At 49.7% G+C, this 19828-nt stretch overlaps 1 protein-coding gene across 1 annotated transcript in view; it reads right to left on the bottom strand.

Annotated features, from left to right (window-relative positions):
• The window catches only part of CPXM2 (carboxypeptidase X, M14 family member 2), a 105072-nt gene that overhangs the window by 2590 nt on the left and 82654 nt on the right, over window positions 1-19828 (bottom strand). The window contains exons 8-13 of the mRNA XM_020280759.2: window positions 18341-18464; window positions 16696-16892; window positions 15456-15635; window positions 10443-10740; window positions 5754-5893; window positions 3636-3735 (exon numbers count right to left, since the gene is read on the bottom strand). Coding sequence (XP_020136348.2) covers window positions 3636-3735; window positions 5754-5893; window positions 10443-10740; window positions 15456-15635; window positions 16696-16892; window positions 18341-18464 — 1039 coding nt within the window. The remainder of the gene's footprint in view (window positions 1-3635; window positions 3736-5753; window positions 5894-10442; window positions 10741-15455; window positions 15636-16695; window positions 16893-18340; window positions 18465-19828) is intronic.

Below are 19828 nucleotides of genomic sequence, written 5' to 3'. Positions count from 1 at the left end.
ATAAGGGGGCAGCTATCGGCCACACGTGCACAGTCAGCTGATGGCGGACAGGACTCCACCTGAGAGGCCCAGGTGCGCACACACGCAGGTAGGTGGCTCTCTGGTCTTTCTCAGCACTGCGTCCTGTGTCTTCCTTCAGTGAAAATGCAAGGGTTTCAACTAAATAAAACGCCACTCCATGCTGTTTCAGAAGACAAGAGGCGCATCAAGCAGTCTTGGTAATGAAACCGGATGGTCTGAGCCCCACAGTGCAGTTGGCCTTTCGAGACATCCCTGTGGGCTCCCTGCACGGGAGGACAAGCCTGCACGAGCCTCCTCCTCCATGGGTCCTCCCTGTGCCCCTCCCTCCCTGCTACCAGACCCTGCGTCCTCGAGTGGAACCTGCCTCCTTTTCCTGTCTTGGTCTCTGTGTTAAGCTGTAGTTTACCCCTCAGCACTTAACAGTGTGTCATACGATACATCATCAGTTCAATACTTAGCGCCACAGTGGAGGCTACCCGACAGCAGGCCTCGCTCAGCATGGGTGGACAGATGGGCAACCCGGGCCCAAAGAACGTCCGTGCCTTAGCGGGTCGGCTCAGTGCCCACCAAGCAAAGGACAGTCGGGTGGGACCTGGGCCAGGTGCGTGGCCAGCATGGTTACATGCATCTAAAGCTTTCCTCCCTGGGGAACTCCATTTAATACCTCTGTTTATTTTATGCAGAATCCCTCTAGAAATAAAACTTGTCAGATAACATAAGCCTCAGACAGAAATCAAGGCAAATTCAGAGCTTTTCTGGAGCTCTGAAAGATGCTGAAACAAAATGAAGCGCCATGTGTGAAGTGCGGAGCATCTGCCGTGAGAATCGCGCCGGGAAATGATTTATGGGGGGTAGAGGGAGAGAGACGCATTTCCCATTAGCTCATCAGAACCGTCTCCTTGATTGCAGGGGCTTGAAATTCAGAGCCCATTAGGCAAAGTGTTCTCATCTGAGCTCAGGGGGCCCCAGGGCCTTTTCATCTCCCACTCAGTTTAAAGCCCTCGTGTTTTCGCACATTGCATACGAGGCACCAAATGGTCCAAGGAATGTTCCAGGGCCTTTTATGAGTTACTCTTTTAGAGGAGCTCATAGGCAATGTTTCAAATCCACGCTTGTTGAATTAATGAATGCATAGATGAGTAAATGAGTGAAGAAATGCACATGGATGCCTATGAGGGGATACTGTGTACAAAATTCCATGCTGTACCGTGTGAGAACTCATGGTCCATGGCTATAAGATCAAGGTCGGGTGGTAGGAATGTTCAAACAAATGTTATCGAGTGAAGAAATCGGTAACTAGATGGAAAGAATGTGACGTCTGGCATTACACAGCAGTTTACTGTTTTGGGGCATTTCAGACACGTTTCATCTATTTAAATAATGGGCCTTCCACGCCAGGGACATCAGTAGGCAGCCTGGCATGGAAGAACACAGGGGCCAGGTCTGGATCCCAGCCTCACTCGTCCTAATGCCCCAAAGTCTCCGCTTCCTGGAGGGTCGAATGGGACCATTTGCTGGTAGGAAAGGCTCTGCTCCTTCAGTATGAACAGTTTGCAGGGAAGGGCCTCTCCTCCCCCTCAGGAGAGACAGCATGGAGCTAAAGAAAGGAGCACTGGACCTGGAGTCCCAAGCGCTTGGCTCTCATCAGCTCTGCCACTCGCTGTGCAATCCTAGAGACACATGCAACGTCCGTCCAGCCATTCATTCAACAAGCAGTCGTTGAGAACACCCACCAGCGTGGGCAGCCTACTTGGATCTGTGCCCTCGTAGGGGGCCGGGGGAGGCAGAAATAATTAATAAGCACAAAAAATATTAGCTTGCTTTATAATATGTTAGAAGTGCCACGGGAAAAGGGCAAAGTTGGGACAGGCAAGAGAGACCAACAGTGCGGCAGGGCAGGGGTGCAGGGTGCTCAGCAGGGTGGTCGGGATTGCCCACGTTGAGATGATGACATCTGAGCAAAGACGTCAGATGCTCAGATGACATCTGAGCAAAGAAGGGGATGAGGCTGGAACAAGGGGACTTCCTGGGGAAGAAGGCTCAGGCGGAAGGAGGAGCCACAGAGATGAGCCCACGTGTGGCTGTCAGCCCACAGGGAACAACAGTGAGGCTCAGGTGATGGGCAGCAGCTGTCCCTGTCCGCCTGGGACTGCTTCCTGGGACACGGCATTTTCAGTTAAAACTGGGCTGTCCCTGGTGCTGACAGCCTGGGGCTCAAAGGGAAAACCTGGAGGACCTTTGTTTTCTTATCACTTTCTAATCAGCAAAGCACAGGGCAGCCTCTTGGCGTGGCTCCCGCGGAGCGTCCAAGAGCATTTCCCAGCCGGCCTGGGAGTCAGAGACCTGGGTTCAAGCCCCACTCACCTCTTAAGCCCTCAGTGGGTCCACTAATCCCTTTAAGCATGTTTCTCACCTGAATAAGTGGGAAAGAAAGGCCCGTGTCCCTCAAAGGGCCCAAGGGAAAGAAGTGAGAGAAAACACACACGAAAGTTCTTTGAGAACAGATCACGTGAGAAACAGCACCGTGTTTCTGCTGCTGCTGAGTGACCCTGGGCTGCGGGACCGTCTTTTGCTGTCCTGGGGCCGTGCGGCCACCTTGTAAGTGCATTTAAAAACGTGAGATTTTGTTTTGGAATTTTAGGAACTGAAAACCGTGTTTGGTTTATAAGACCCCAGGTCTTACAATTCCTTTTCTTCTATAGCAAAGAGAGTTGGAACAAGACTTCAGCACTGCCTCTTAGAGATCATCCTCTGACCCTCAGATTATCCAAGATTCTAGAATTTTCTGCTCTCCACTGTAATGGACATCCCGTGTGCCAACTTCTGACTCGTTAACACCACGCGTGACGGATAGCAGGTGGGAGCCGGGGCTCCCTGTTGCAGTTCTTCATGGGCCTCCTTTCCTCGAGGAATTACGGCATCGAGAAAATAGGACTGCTGTGAGGAGTCGCTGAGTTAGCACACGTAAAGCTATTAAGAGAGCGAGCTTATTGTTAATCTGATTAGTATTCCACTCTTTCTAGTACAGACACCTCAGTCTTCCAAAAACATCATGTTCCGTGGCTTCCTGTGATTTAATGGGAAAACCGCATCTTCCCCATCCTCTCTGGATGGGCACCCTCTCTGGATGGGCACCGACGGCCAATCCTACTCTCCCAGCCGCTGGCTGCTGCCGTCCTCGCGGGACTCCCCACTCCAGCCCTGCTGCGTCCGCCCAGCCTACGGCTTCTGCCTGTCGGGAGCAGCATGCCTGTCCTGCCCCGGGCCTGCAGCGCTCACTGCTGGGCCACATCCCGCCCGATCTGGGAGCCAAGCTGCCCGCGGATGTCACAGTCCCGCAGAGAAAGAGCTGCTTCCTCAACTTCTCATGAACTTCCACGGACCCTAGACGGTGGCCGGCTGCTCCCATGCCCGTCCTGCGGGAGGGACAGGGATGCGCCAGAGAGCACAGGGTACAGACCTCGCTTTCGGGGCCTCTTGGACAGTGGACAGTCAGGGGAAGGAGCTCTGAGTAGGCAGTTCCTGGCATTCAATTCGTGACTGTAACTCTAGTAGAACACTTCAGGAGAATGGGTATTTCCTACCAAGAAATAGTTTGCTCCATTTGCAGTTACCTGTTCGGATGTCATGGTTAACGCCTTCTACGGAGATAACGGCATTTGGAATTCCTTTTCCGTGTAAGTCTCTCACCACACCTTTGATGCCGCGATGAATCTGCTCAGGAAACAGGATGAGACACAGGGTGAGGCCACCAACCAGCCCTGGACACAGCCAGCACAGTGGACTGGGCTGTAAACCTAAGGTCGGCCCCTCCCCGCCAGGAATTCACAGTGCCACGTCTCGCTCAAAAGGCTCGCCGGGCCGTGGGTGCATTTGCTGCGTGAACTCCTGCACTCCCTGTGGGCCCGCCGTGCACTGGAAATCTTCCATTAGAACTAAAATATTCCAAAGGCTTAAAAAATATTAGTATTTGAGATGGTTCATAGAAATATACCCACTAAAAACTGGAATTTAATTTTTATAAGCACATTTATTTTGACTTTCCTGGACTACAGGGACTTAATGATTTAACAGTCAGAGAGGAAAGAAAAGAATCAAAGAGACCTTCTTGCAAATGACAACTCTGTGTGGGCCTCTCCCAGTGATTAGCTGTGTTACAGCACAGACATCAACTCTGAACCCGGTGCCTCAGTTTCCCTATTGGTAGAATGATGTGACAATCCAAGGTGACCTACCAACATTTCCAGAGGCCTTCTTTACACATATTACTGTGCCTGGGCATTTTACCCATAGGAGGCATTTTGGGTAAATTGCATCATTACTTAAGAATGATCAAGTTGCTATAGTCAAGGCCTTCTCTCTTTATGTATATGCAAAAGAAAAAGAGCTTTCCCTCATGAAATTCCAGGGTGGGGACAGAAGCCCCTTGAGTGAGACATTTCCCTAAAAGAGAAGAAGAGGCCCACCCCCTCCTGTGCCAGGGAAGCTCATGGGGGCTGCACCAAGCCTCCTGGAACCTCCGGGGGCTGGGGGGGACTCTGAGGCTCCATCCTGGTGCCAAACTCTGCCACCTGTGCAGGGGAGCAGCCACAGGGAACCGGAAGCTGGCAACCCAATCCCTGAGCTGAGTGCGTCTTCTGACTCATCTCCGACAACCCTTGCAAGAAGGGCAACCTCTGAGTAGCCTCAGATCTCGCTTCCTAACAAATGGCGGAGAAGGGGGAGCCATATGTCTGTTACTTACAAATGTCAGGAGCCCTGATGCTCACCATTTGTTTTTGTTTATTCCTTTGGCTTCCAGTTAGTCTGTTTCTCAGTGGGGCTAGGTTAGTTATAACACGAAACTAGAACTGGTTAACTCATTAATGCCACAAGATGGGCGTGTCCTTGGGAGCATGGGGCAGGGAAGGTGTCCGAGGTCCCTAATGAAGACAGCAGGGTCCCTCCCCAGCTGGACAGCAGAACTTCAGTAGGTACTTGTTACACCTGCTCCCAGGTAACTCACTTCTGCCACCTGCAACAGTGACTCTGAAGGTCTGGCATGGGGTGTCTGGGCTGAATTGTGTCCCCCCAAATTCCTATGTTGAAGCCTTAACCACCAAATCTCAGAATACGACTGTATTTGGAGACAGGGCCTTTAAAGAGGTAATCAAGTTAAATGAGACTGTTAGGGTAGGTCTTAATCCAATATGGCAGGTGTCCTTATAAGAAGAGGACACTTGGACACACACACAGAGAGGAAGGATGCCTAAGGGAGGAGCAGGTAAAGACACAGCACAAAGGCAGCCACCTGCAAGCTAGGAGAGAAGGCTCAGAGGACACCAACTCCACCAGCACCTTCATCTTGGACTCCCAGCCTCCAGAACGGTGAGAGAATAAATGTCTGCTATTTAAGCCACCCAGTCTGTGGTATTTTGTGACAGCAACCCAACCAGGCTAAGACAAGGGGCCTATTCGTGTAGACTCAAACATGGATGGCCAGCTCCCCACAGAGCAGCACGAGAGCCCCTAGACTGCTGCCACCCACTCTGAGCCAGTGGCAGCGGTCGCCGTGGGTTTAGAGCTCGCTTCCTTGGGGCCCGAGCAAGTGCAAGCAGACACCGGCTCCTTGCAACGCTGTGGCCCCAGGTGGCCACAGTCCACAGTGCTGACTCCATCCTACGCCTTCAGCCACCTCCTGGGCCGCGTTCTTAGCTAGTCTCCCTCAGCACGGCCATGTGCCAACGCCATACCTGCTCCATGAACACGATCAAAGATTCCCGGTTGTTCTCCCACTCCTCGGGCAGCTGGCTCTCATGCGGGTATTTGTCACAGCCCACATAGATGGACAGCTCGAAGCAGTTTGTGTGAAGGTAGCTGAAATCGTTCAGACCTGCCAAGCCAACAACGGGACAGCATTTTAATGGAGCAGCGCTCAATGTGGCACTGGGCGGGGCGGGGGGTGGGGGGCAGCAAGAACATTTAAGAACATTCCAAAGACATCACTGGACAGCGAGGTGACAAGTATCTACTATAGATAAAAATTTGCATTCGAGCACAGGTGTGTAGGTTGGAGAGACTGGGGAGAGAGGATGCAGCTAGAACGGTTTATGGTGAGGACAGACATGTGCAAAGATGTCTTTGACAAAAGAAGGACTCAAATAAGTGCTTTTTGGATAAAATATTTTATTGAACTCAGTTTAACACACCATTTTGAGAGTAACAATACCATTAATTGCCACTATAGATCTTAAGTGTTTAATTAAATTGATCTCTATAGTTATGCTGTCTCCGCTATAGCGCTGTAACAGGTTTTTATCCTGATTCATTAAAACGGCTATCCCTACCACGGCTGGGAGAGTGCCTCACATAAGCCAGCTCTGTCCAGAGCATCTGTATCCACTAGGCTACTTAACCCTCACCCCAGACCCGGCAGAAGTCGATGGCATGGCCCAATCTCACAAATAAGAAAACTGAGATTGAGAATGGGGAAATCGTGTCCAAGATCACGTGTCTGGAGAGGGCTGGGCTTGGGGCTGGAGCCCGGTCTGTGTCACAGCAAGTCCCTGCTCTTGTCCCCACGCAGAGCACTGCTGGCTGGGGATGGCAGGGCAAAACCCACTCACCCAGGAAGCCCAGTCTGCAGCCGACGGGGCCACGCGACACAGGCGGCACCCAGCCTGATGCGTGGTTGGTCTCTGTACTTGTCTCCCAGGGCTGCCGTTACAAATGACCGCAAACTGGGTGGCTTAAAACAACAGAAACTTATTCTCTCTCAGTTCCGGAGACCAGAAGTCTGAGATCAAGGTGCCTGCAGGGGAGACTCCTTCCTCGCCCCTTCCAGCCGTGAGTGGCCCCGGGCGTTCCTTGCCTTGTGGCTGCATCGCTCAGATCTCTGCCATCTTCTCACGGTTTTCTCCTGTGCTTCCGTGTCTTCTCTTCTTCTGTCCCTTGTAAGGACACTGCCCACTCATTTTAGGGCCCGTCCAGGTTTCCCAGGATAACCCCATCTGGAGACCCTTGACATAACCACCCCTGAAAAGACCCATTCTCCAAATGAGGTAACATCCGCAGGATCGGGTTTTAGAAAGCTGACATGCTTTTGGGGGCCACCACTCCACCCGCTGCACTGCCCAGTGTCTGTGAGGTGCACAGAGGAATGTTAGACGGCATGAAGCTCTGGTGGCTTTCTTCCCAGCATTGTTGTTCTTGAACAGGATGATTATTAGCAAGCTATGTTCTGCGTGAGTGTCTGGGGGCTCCTCTAACCGGCCCTCCCTGGGTGCTGAGGGTCAGGCTCACAGAAATCGGAGTTGGGTGGGCTGGGCTCCGCAGGGACCAAGGGAACAAGAGGGGCTGCTGAGTGCCCACTGGCCACGCTCTCGGACACCCTTTCTTCCTCCCTTCTCACTGAGCTCACCGTAGGGCCCACTCCTGCAATGCTCCATCAAAACGTCTGTTTCAAAACCACGGCTTTCGGGTGTCAAGAGCAACTCCATCAGTCTGCTGAAGTCAGAGGCAAAAGGGTACCCAAGATAGGGCCAGTCACTGCCAGATTCCAGACGGGAACCACTCACGCGTGACACAACAGGCCTCAGAGCACACCCGTGAGCGAACGAGGAACAGTAGGAACAGTGGCAGCAGAGGGCCGGGCGGTGGCAGGGTAGTGGGAAATCCTCTGCACCGGGCCCAGATGGGTTAAAGGATGTTGGTCGAAGCTCATCCAGTCACCTCTGCAGTGTGGCATTACAGAGGGCACGAGGAGGTCGCAGGACAACAAAGCCACCTGCGAGCACAGGTTTGACTTCCTGGGAGGGCTGGACTCCTCTCTGCACATATAATCATCATTATTCCCACCCTTCTAGGCCTTGCTAGTACTGAAATAAATGTGATATTTGAAAATCCCAGAGCGGACTGCCACTTTGCAGTATGTGTTCAAAGCACTAGAAGCTCTAGAAGAATGGGCAGCGTGACGAGGAACCAGCAGGGCTGTGGGGAAGCGTGGGCTGCGTGTCCAGAGAGTGGTGCCTTGGCCGGGGAATGGCTTCGAAAGTCAAATGCCACTTCCTGTCTGAGGCACGTGGACGAGGAGCTGTGACGTCCCCAGACGGCTCTTTACAAGCCTTTGGTCCCAGCTGGGGACGGTGAGATGCTCCCTTGTGTTCTCTCTCTGACGGGACTCCTCCTCCTGTCACCGCTTCAATGTGGAGCGCAGAGCGGAGTCCCCACAGCCCTGTGCCCCTGACACTGCCACATGCCCACCTTGTCCGTGCAGGGGAGGGTGGGGACGGCAGTGAGGGACAGGGAGGACCACGTCCCTCCAGAACGAGAGTGCACACACCGCGAATGATGTGCATTTGGAATCTGCGACCCTGCTCCCCGCTGGCCCGCTCCCCACCGCGGGGCGCCCGGCCGTGCGCCGTGCACGCCATGCACGCGTGGGAAAGAACCTCGAGGAAAGATGGAGCTGCCGGGGGAGGGAAGGAAATGAGAAATCCCATTTCATTGATCTACAAAGACGTGAATCTGCAGACTGCATCACACTGCCAGGAAGAAGAATGATTAAAAAGGCTCGAGCCACCACACGGCTCTGCCACAAAGTCCCTGAAATAATGGAAAATGTAACTGATAGGAAAAGAGTCGAACACCGTCAAGGTGGTTACGCAGCAGCCACTTCTCAGAACCGCACTGCGGACCCGACACTGGGACCCGACACTGCGGACCTGACACTGGGACCCGACACTGCAGACCCGACACTGGGACCCGGCTGTGTCCGGACGCCACTCAGTCACCGCAGCCAGGAAAAACAAACAGACGTTGCACTTACAGAGTTTTGTAGGGAGGTTTCCAGGGCGAAAATTGAGAAACAAGAATCCTTTTTGCCAACAGGAAATTCTCCTGATAGAGATTTGCATTTATTTTTTTATTTTATGGAAGGTAAAGCCACGATGGAGACAGGTAAAATGCCTCTGCTTGCTCTGTAGCCGATGGAGACAGGTAAAATGCCTCTGCTTGCTCTGTAGCCGCAAGCTTGCGCATATTCTCACCTGGTCCCAGGCACGAGGATTCCTACTTTTTTTTCTTTTCCCAAGGGTGGAAACATACTTGAAAAGTAGCAAAATAAAATAGCATCAAAGCTAATTAACTAGTGTGGCGAAACAGAGAGTAGGAATATGCTCATAACACGGGCTTCGCGGCGAGCGTGCTACTGAGGAAGGAGTTGCAGGGGGCGGGAACTTGTCATGACCGAGCCTTTCTGGTAAGCCAGACGCAGGGCACAGCCACACCCTGCCCTGATGTGACCCTCACAGCACCCCAGAGGGCCATGTTACCATAAAGACCATCATCATCATCATGCCCATTTTACAAATGGAAAGTACGAAGGTTCAGAGAAGTAAAGCAACTTTCCCAGAGTCACAGAGCAACCAAATGATAGAGTGGGATTTAAACCCCCGTCTATGTGACATTGAATGTATTTCAAATTCATCATGGGCTTGATGGACCCTCACAAAGTGAAGAAAATAAGCAATGAGCATTGTGCCTGGGGTCTTGCAATCCAATGCAGGGGGACCGCAGGGAATAGGACCCCCTCAGCCCTCCTGGTTTAGGAACCCGGTCTGGGAACAGTCCTGACGTGCAGACCACGGGGTCCTCTGGCTGCTGCGAGGGGATTCCGGAAGTCTCTACTAGAAGCCCCTGCAGTCCCTTGTGGATGCCAGGAGCAACACCTCCCGTTGCCCACACTGCTGGCGCTGTGGGTGGGGTAGGGGGCCCGGCACGCTGACCGCCAGTGGGTGGTGGATATGCACAAAACGGTCTTCACCACCTGTTGGGGCTTAAAACACCCCTGAAGTTGGGGCTCAGAACACCCCTGAAGCTCGGAGTCACTTCACCCGTGCGCTCGGGATCCATGCCCACCCCCGCTGCGGGTTTACAGCTCGGGACGCCCCCCAGAATAAGAAGGGCTCTGGCGGGAAGCCCTGGCTTCTACGCCAGCACCGCACGCTCTCTGCCCCTCCCCGGGCTCTCTGATTGTTTGGGTTGGTCCGATATTGCCACCAAGCCCAACTGCACCCACGCCTAGCCGGGTAACATCTGAACAGCGCGGCGGCTAAGAGCGGGCCACCGTGACACAGACGCCAGCGCTGCTCCCTTCTCACGTGGGCAGATCCCTCTGGAGCGAGCTCCAGCGTGTCACTGATGACCCGGGAGGAAGGCACACCCCTCTACACCCGGCGGCAACGACCACAGGCGGCTCCTGCGACCCTTAGTCAAAGGCCAGCACCGGGCAAGTGCTCTCTACTACGGCATCCGCCCTTCAGCAATGACGCCGGGGCTACAGTGACGCCGCAGGGCCGGGAGGAGACGCCCGCCGGGCCCTCCAGTGCCAGCAGCCCGCTGTCGCTGGGCCTGTGACGCCCCCCAGGCGCGGCGAGGCTTACTTCCCGCGACGGTGTGCCAGGACGCCCCGTTGACGGTGCCGTCCTCCTTCTGGAAGTCCTCGGTGTGGCACACCCTGCGCCGGGCGTCCGTCATGAGGCGGTGCGTGGAGGCGTAGGAGTAGGCCAGCCAGCGGAACACGTGGTCGTCGGGCGTGGGCGTGTGCTCCTGGGTCTTCCACGGGGACCGCACCATGTCGTAGGGGTAGGCCACCACCAGCTCGCCCCCCTGCAGGTTGCCGCCCAGCACGAAGGGGATTTTCTCCATCCACCCTATGACCGCTCGGGTCTCTGCGGCCACCTGTGGGCATTCGAAACCGGTAGATGAGGTAGGAGGGAAACTGCTTTCTTTCCCAGGCTTTTAAAATAGGGGCATATTCGAAAAGCCGTCATTTCATGCAATAATCTTAGGAAACCTTGGAATTTCAAAATCTGTCCTGGGAAAACTTAAAGGAAACTCACAAAGGCGTATAAGCCAATCAGAGTGAATGGGCTTTATTTGGACCTGGATTTAAACAAACTGGAGGGTAGGGGATGGTAATAATAGGGGAAACACGAACACTGACGGGATATTTTAGAACATTAAGAAATAATTTATGTTGATATAACAATGGTAATACTTGATGGTTTTAAAAGTGCATCCTGATTTTTTTAGAGATACCTATTGAAATATTTACAAATGAAATGATGTCATGCCTGGGATTTGCTTCAAGGATCTGGGGGAGAGGAGAAAGCAGGTAAAGGGGTAGATGAGACATGAATTGACTAAGTGTCAAAGCTGAGGAGGGTCCACGGGAATCCTTTATGGCTTTCTAATTTCATATGTTTAACTTTTTTATGATAAAAATCTAAAAGAAAAAAGAAAACTGTATTAAAAGCTAAAATTGTACAGTTTGATATGGTCAAATACTGATCAGTGAATCAAATATCTATCCTAAATGACAAATCTCTATGGAGATAGTTTCTGTAAGATAAAATCGATAATGATAAAGAGTCAACACTGGAAATCATTTAGTCGTGCAGTATAGAAAATTGATTAAGGAGTGAAACAGACTTGTTGGGATTAAGTTTTGTTTTTGTTTTTAAAACACATCACGGACCCTGGATCAGACTCATCATAGAACTTAGTTCATTTCACAGCATCATTGTTGGTCTGTGCTGGGTTCTTTTCTGTTATATATTTCAATACAATAAACACCTACAAACCCACCATCCAACCCCAGAACCAGATCTCAGGAAAACTGTGTGCCTGCGATTCCATCTACCCTAGCCTCCTGTTTCCCACTCAGAGGTAACCACTATATCCTAAAAATGACATGATTCACATTCTCTCTCTTTTGTTTTATCCCATATGTGTATGCCTAAAAATATACCATTTAGTTTTACTTGCTTTTGATCCAAAGGTGGGGGCGGGAGAAACCATACTGATGCTTGTCTTCTGCAATTCGTTTTTTTCCTCACTCAATTTTATGTGTCTAAGATCCATACCTATTGTCGAATAAAGCTATTGTTCAGGCTTTTTCACTTCGATATGAAGATCACATTTAATTTATATATTCTTACAGTGATGGGCATTAGATAACTTTAATCTTTCACAATAGTAAACAGTGTTGCTTTGAACTTTCTCGTACTGTCTTCTGCTACACACGTGCTCGAATTTATCTCACGTACACCACCATGGGTGGAATTGCAGAACCACAGGGCATATAAATATTCCTCTTTACAAGGTAATAAAATTACTTTCCGAAGTCCTTGTGCTCATTTATGTTCACCCACAATGTAAAAGAGATCCATTGTCCCATGTCCCCTCCAAAACCTGGGTATTGTCAGGCTGCTTAATTTTGCCAAACAGTGGGTGTATGGTGTTCCCTCACCTGCACTGCATTAGTGCCAGTGAGGGAGAACATCCTTTCGTGTTTGCTAATCATGTCTCCTCCTCCATGAATTGTCTCCTCATACCTTTTATCCATTTTTCTACTGAGCTGTTTATATTTTTCTTATTTGTTATTCTCTACATAATTTAAAATTCTAATTTTCTCAGTTATATAATTTGCAAATTACTTCTTCCAGTTTTTAGCTTGTCTTAGTGGAATAGAGGGAATGGCCTACCAAAAAAAATAGAAAAAGATGTTTTCTGTCTTTTTAAAACTTCCCCCACTCTTTTTGGGAACTAAGACCTGCATCCCTGCCTCAGGCAGGTGGTTCATTGTCTTTTGTTCTTTGTGTTACAGAAAATAGCTCAGCTCAACTGGCAGCTCCATCCCAGGTGGACCTGCCAGGTGGGTGGTGGTCACAGGCTTTATCTTCAGGCAGTGATGGGACATTAGAACTGTTAGCTGTAGTTAAATGACAATAGCCCAGAATTGAGGGTCCTACCTTTAAAAGTTCTGTATTTCTGCTTATGTACAGGAATCTGGACTTTGAGCCAATAGTCTACCATTTTCCTCCTTTGTAGGCAAAGTAATAAACTTCTCTTTTCTTCTCCTCAAACCACTTGTTCTTGTTCTTCTGATGTGGCTTCAAGGACAAGTGCCCAGCTTTCAGTAACATTAGTCTTTTAAATCTCTTATTGCCACATAGTTGGATTTATTACTTGTTATGATTAATGCAACTTACATCTTGCCTAAAACAGCCTTCCTTGCACTGAAGGGTATATTCTAAAGGTTTACTGTGAGATTTTATTGTGAATGATTATTAAATCACAAATTGCTTCATATTCTTTCTTTGTTTTCTGTCATTTCATTGATTTCTGCTCTTTCTAATCACAGTCTTCCTAGTTTCTTTGGGTTTCTTCTGTTATTCTTCTGCTAACTTCTTAAGCTAGTTAATTTTCAGCCTCTCTTCTTCTGCAATATTATCATCTAAAAGGATAAATTTACCTAACACACTAATTTTTGCTACACTCCAAAAATGTTAATATGTAATATTTTCATTATCATTGAGTTCTATTTATTTTTTTAGTTGTCAGTATGAATTTTCTTTGACCCATTCTTTTAAGTATTATGTAGGAATTCTAGGAATGCCTCTTATAGGAAACTAAATTATCTAAGAGGAGTTTTTTTTTTTTAATGTTCTAAATACGTGATAATGTTTTCATTAATCTTATTACTGTCTTCTAGTTTAGATTTTGCAGAGCAAGGTCATGGCCTGAGTCCTACTCTCTCAAATTTGTTGAGATTTCCTTTATGGTCCAGTTTGTCAACTTTTGAAAATGTTCCACAATTATTGAGAAGAATATTCTGTAATTATTGGTTGTAGAATTCTTATAGGCCCCTTATGTCAAGCCTGCTAATTCTGTTATCCAAATCTTTATCTTTGCTGATTTCTCATCTATTTAATTTATCCATAATTGAGAAAAGGTATTGGTGATGATAGATTGGTGTAATTCTCCCTATAATTCTAGAGAAGAACAAACTCAAAAAACCAAATTCTACTCTGAAAACAAAGACTGAGAGCCAGGGACTTTAGTAAGACTATACTAAAATAATTACTTATCTCTCCTAGCCTCAGGGTTACAAAAGCTGGCAACGAAATTCCAATTTTGGTTCAAGTGTTCCCAAATTATGACATCACTTGAATTCTCAACTTCGCCAGGTGTCATTAGGACATCAGTTGGAAAAAAATCAAAGCAAAGCAGGGGTTCTGTGGGTTGAAATTAGGAAACATGAGGAAAGATCAGAGGACAGAAGACTCAGAGGGTCACCCCCCATCTCCTGCCTGCATCAGCATCCTTGGGCCCCCTAACTGAGCCAAGTGGCACTGCCACTGTCTGTCTCCATCACTGCACTGCTTGCTTTTGAGGGCCTGGGTGACACTGTACTGTGAGTCACTAAATGAGACGGCCATGCTGGCCTCCCCCAGTGAGTGGCAGCCCCACATGCTGTTCTGGAGGCTGGAACTCACAGGCAGAGCAAGAGAGCTGCTGTCCCGAATCCAGCTCCCAGGATTCCTTCATAGAGCTGTCATTTCTGAGCTTGCAATGTGCTTGCCTAAATACAGCACTTCCCAGTCTTCCCTGCACTGGCTGACACCACTTGCAACTCAATCCTGGCCAAGGATCTCTAAGTGGGAGCATTATGCAGGCATTCTAGCAATGCCTCTTACAGGAAGTTGAATTATCTAAGAGGAGAATCTTTTTTTTTTTAAGCCCTTTCTCTCTTCGTTCTTCACAGACATGACAGCTAGAACACCCCTTGCCACCTTGGATCATGACCTTGAGGGTAAATGTTGCATGCTAACAAGGTCGAGTCAGAAAGATGGATGAACCCTGGTCTCCTGATGGTCGTGGGGTTTCTATTCCACTGACCCATCTGCCTCCAGGGCACTTTTATGTGAAGAAAGAAACTTCTACCTTGCTAAACCACTGTGATTTTGATTTTTCTATTGCTGCAGCTGAACCAAACACTAACTTATACACCTATCAAAAACTTATATACCGATCAAGGCAGACCTCGTGAAGGACAAATACAACCAAAGAATAAGGGTAAAGAGGCCAATTACTATGGTCAGAGAAGGCAATAAAAGGCACAGGAAATTCTGCAAGAATTATTTCTTCTACAACATACTCTTTGTGAAACAAGACCTGAGAAATTTGGGGTAAACATTTATCATCCAATTTCGCTTTTCTTTCCAAAGAAACGCCACACATAGTAATCCCATGGGGACTCACTAAAATAAAGTATCTGAAGCAATCCGTGAAGGCTGAGGACAATTTCACAGTGGTGTAACTGACTGCGTTGAGGATGGCAATGGTAGCATGCACACTTCAGGGGAGGCTGTTTTGGTTTTGCAGTATGATCGTTAAGAAATATAATTAAATGATTTCTCTTCTAAGAAGAATCTCCCCAAATATCAATTTAAAAGGTAGTTATTATCTAGCACATTTCCCTGCTTTTTTAGAGAAAACATGAAAGAAAAAACGGTTTTGTCTCATTGTTAAATGTCACATCCTCTGCAAATACCAGTGGGGTTACACCTGGCCTTCCGTGCTCTACAATGAGGGGGATTTTTACTCACCGTGGCATTTTCCGACAGAAACCACTCAGGGATTGCAATGTAGTGATTGGGAGCTTTCCTCAGGCCGTTCTGTCGGTCTTCTGCCTCCCAGAGCAGCGTGTTTAAGTCAGGGAAGTTGTTGTTGATGTCTATCCCGTCGTGGGTCCAGCGTCCCAGGGACCAGCCGCCCAGCTCCGAGCCCTGGGGACAAATGGGAGTGTGAAAAGCCCACAGGCTGCAGGGCAATCCTCACTCTCTGCCGTACTAGATGCACCCGTGTCCACCTCCCCTTGGGGCATCTCTGGATGCCCTTTGACCCAAGGATGGCATCCCATGGAGAACGTTGGAAAGCCTTCTATTAATATTCGGTGGGTGACGGGTGACACAGCCACTCTCTCCAAGGAGGGAATGCAGAGGCCACTCCTGCCACATAGAAGTGCTCAAAGAGTATCGTCCCTTCTTCCACCCTGCCTTCCTCCCTTCCGCGCCGCTCAGCTGAACCTCAGAGTTCATCATCGCAGGATCAAGAGCCACCACAGCAATGCACCCTCCCTGCCTTGCCCACGAGCCTGGCTCACTATTTAACTATGCAAATCCCTAACCATCTGTATGCACCAATAAACACAGCCCAAGTTCTGCACGTCTGTGCTCTGTATCATAAAGCTTGCACTTGGTAGGCGCCATCATTTTAAATACAGTTTTCCATTTCATTCCCAGATACTGTCTAGACACACAACACAACACAATACTAACTATGTTCTATATTCTCTATATACATAAGTCTATTAATATATATGTATACTCTATGCATATTTACATCTATACAAATTCCATATCATAACTCGAACAAGAGACATAAATAATGTATCGGAACAACAGAAACAACTCTCCTCAGAGGACTGATGAGAGCATTAGAGGCAATAACCATGGTTATCACCATGATCAAGTGCTCAGGCAACATAGTTTCCTACTGTACACTAATCATTGTGTGTGTGGCGACATTGTTATCTCATTAACTTTCTCCATTTAGTTGGCATGCCCAGCGCTCAGGGTCTCCATAATTCTCAATTCTTACTTTGCATCTTGCATGAGCACTGTGGGCTCCCGGTGTCAGCAGAGAGACACTCAAAGGCAAAGCTCAGTGTAAGGTGGGATTTCACAGACTCCTGGCCGGGCGTTCTCTGGAGCGGGGGCTTTGCTGCTGGCGTTGGGGGAGGGCATGCATCCCCTCCCCCAATGCCCTCTTACCCCTTCCCCTTACCCCTTCATAGGCCTTCTCGTAGCCGTCGGGGTTGAGCGAGGGGAGGATGTGGATCCGGGTCTCCTCCACCAGGCGGACGATGCGTGCGTTCCGGGCCAGGTACTCCTGGCACAGGAACTGCAGCAGCAGCAGCAGCAGCTCGCGGCCCAGCACCTCGTTGCCATGGGCGCCCGCGATGTAGTGGAACTCGGGCTCACCTTCGCTCAGGGACGGAGGGAAACACAGGTGCATGGTGAGATGCTCACAGCCAAACCGTGCTTACCACATTGGGTTGGGGGGCGGAAATCTCTCACTAATACTAACATAAACTTAGAATTTTAGCCCTATTTCTTCTTTCAAATAAACCCCTACAATTATATCAGGACAATTTCCTTATTCCCAGACAGTCAGGTATATAAGAAAACGTCTAGAAAAATCACATATGATACGAGGCACACGGTGATAATGTTCATTCTTACTTACCAAGAACAGGTAAAATAGCATAGCGTTTGGGGTTTACAATTTACAAGTTGACCATGAGCCATAGCAATTATGTTTATCATCTGGGAGGCAATTATTTTTCTTAAAAGAATTTTCTATTAAGTTTTACAAAGACACAAAGATGAATGAATATTAGCAGAAAACAGTCCATCACGGCAAATCAGCAGTGACACCATTTTGTAAAGGGGGCAGCCTTGGAGTTTTTCCTCCTTCAAAGCTCAGCTTTTGAAATGTTGGGGGTGCTACGGTTTAATGTATGTGTCCCCCCCAAATTCCTATGTCGTAACCTAAGACTCAACGTGATTAGTGCCCCCATAGGAGGGCTCCAGGGACCTAGCTGGGCACTTTGGCCCTCTCCCTCCGCCATGTGAGGACACAGCAAGAAGGCACCAGAGTGGGGCAGCGCCCCCCACAGGACACTGAGCTGCTGGCACCTTGGTCTCGGATGTCCCGGCCTCCAGAACGGAGAGCGATAAATCCCTGTTGTTTGCAGATCCCCCCACCTCAGGTATTTTGCTACAGCAGCCCACGCAGATTCGGCCTGGGCTTTGTCAGCTCTGGGCTCCTTCCCTCCCCGGCAAAGCCGCTGCTGCGGGGAAACGCGATCTCACCAGCAGGCAAAGCTCTCGCCATTGAAAAGAAACCTGAGATGATGACGAATGTCGAAGTGGAATGGATCAGACAAATCTTTGCACCTAAATATCAGCAAATTTCTAAATACCTCCCAGACTTACCAAAACAAAAACAAAAAAAGAGCCAGAGAAGCCCACCTGACCTACTAGGAACACAGGCTGGGGAGCGATTGGATGGGAAATGACTGAAAAACAGGAAATATCTAAAAACAAAGGGAGGGAAAGCTCTCTAATTTGAGCTGTTATTGATCTCGGAGTCCTAGAAGAGAAGGAAATTCTGTCCTAACTGCCCCAGCCACTTTCTCCTCTGGCTGTTGTGACTGGAGGTGGAGACACAGAATGAAGTATGGCCCACCTGGAGCAAAGGAGGGCATTTCCAGTCCCAACAGTTCTACAGACCCTATCGTAAGATCAGACGTCGACAGGTGCAGAAAGTGTCTACGGAGAGGGTCGCTGCATGCACAGCTGGCACCTGTTTCACGAATGTTCCAGTGGGGTTGCGGGTCTCCGGCCTCCCAGGGGTCCCTGCTCACCGACTTCGTGCTCCCCAGGGCGGTCCGAGATCTCCACGGCGTACAGCTTCAGGCCCTGGTGGCTTTTGCCGATGTTGTAGATTCTGGTGATATTGGGGCACATTTCATTCACGACCTTCATCAACTGAAATGCAAAGTGGGTTCAGGGTTCTGAGCCAGGCTGGCTACCCACGGAAGGGGCAGAGCCCGAGAAGACAGCCACGTCCTGCTCCGCTCCACAGCCCTCCGAAACTCCCCACCCTCCTGCATCCCAGCAAGTGTCATCTCGGCCCAGGATGCCTTCCTTGTGTCCCTTTCCCCGGGACAGCCCCCACCCTTCCTCCCAGCACCTGCTGTATCCTCGTCCCCTCCAGGAAGGAGCTCCCTGCCATCACCCCCACCCTGGCCCTGTACTTCCCATGCCCTGCTGTGGTGTGAATGTGTGCGCCCCCCAAAATTCATATGCAGAAACCTAGTCCCCAAGGCAATAGTGTTGAGAGGCGGAACCTTCAGGAGGTGACTAGGTCATGAGGACAGAGCCACCACGAGTGGGACTGGTGCCCTTATAGAAGAGGCCAAGGGAGCTTGCATGTCCCTTCCGCCATGTGAGGACGCAGCAAGAAGGCACCGTCTATGAACTGCAGCGAGCCCTACCCTGACACCCAATCTGCCGGTGCCTTGACATTGGACTTCCCAGCCTCCAGAACCGTGGGCATTAAATTTCTGTTGTTTCTAAGCCACTTAGTTTATGGTGTTTCTTTTTTTTTTTTTTTTGAGACAGAGTCTCGCTTTCTTGCCTAGGCTAGAGTGAGTGCCGTGGCGTCAGCCTAGCTCACAGCAACCTCAAACTCCTGGGCTCAAGCGATCCTCCTGCCTCAGCCTCCCGAGTAGCTGGGACTACAGGCACAAGCCACCATGCCCGGCTGATTTTTATATTATATATATTAGTTGGCCAATTAATTTCTTTCTATTTTTATGGTAGAGACGGGGTCTCACTCAGGCTGGTTTTGAACTCCTGACCTTGAGCAATCCGCCCCCCTCGGCCTCCCAGAGTGCTAGGATTACAGGCGTGAGCCACCGCGCCCGGCCTTAGTTTATGGTGTCTCTGTTACCACAGGCCAAAGGGACTGAGACCCTTTCTTTGGTTGTGGTTGTCACCTCCCTGAGTGAGGTTACCACCTCTCTTGGTTGTGTTCGTTACTTTTTTCACTGCAATCTCCTATTTTCCTACTGCCCCTCACTAGACTGCAGATGCAGGGGACAGACTGCGCCTTTTATATTTCTATCCCTGACAAAACAAATATTTCTCACTGCATATCACTTTTTTTTCGTAATTTAGTGAGCGTCTACCTTGTCGGGCCGAGGACTCCGACACTGCCCTGGCCCGCAAGCCCCTGCCCTCCCGGAGCTTGCAGGCTGCGCTGGGGGGAGGCAGGCACTGGCCCTAAGTAGGGAGAGCACAGGGTTGCCATGGCAACGGGGATAACAGGGTTAAACGGCAGGAAAAGC

Source organism: Microcebus murinus, chromosome 14 (assembly GCF_040939455.1).
Source record: "Microcebus murinus isolate Inina chromosome 14, M.murinus_Inina_mat1.0, whole genome shotgun sequence".
Lineage (NCBI taxonomy): Eukaryota > Metazoa > Chordata > Mammalia > Primates > Cheirogaleidae > Microcebus > Microcebus murinus.
This window is presented reverse-complemented; position numbering and strand designations above follow the sequence as displayed.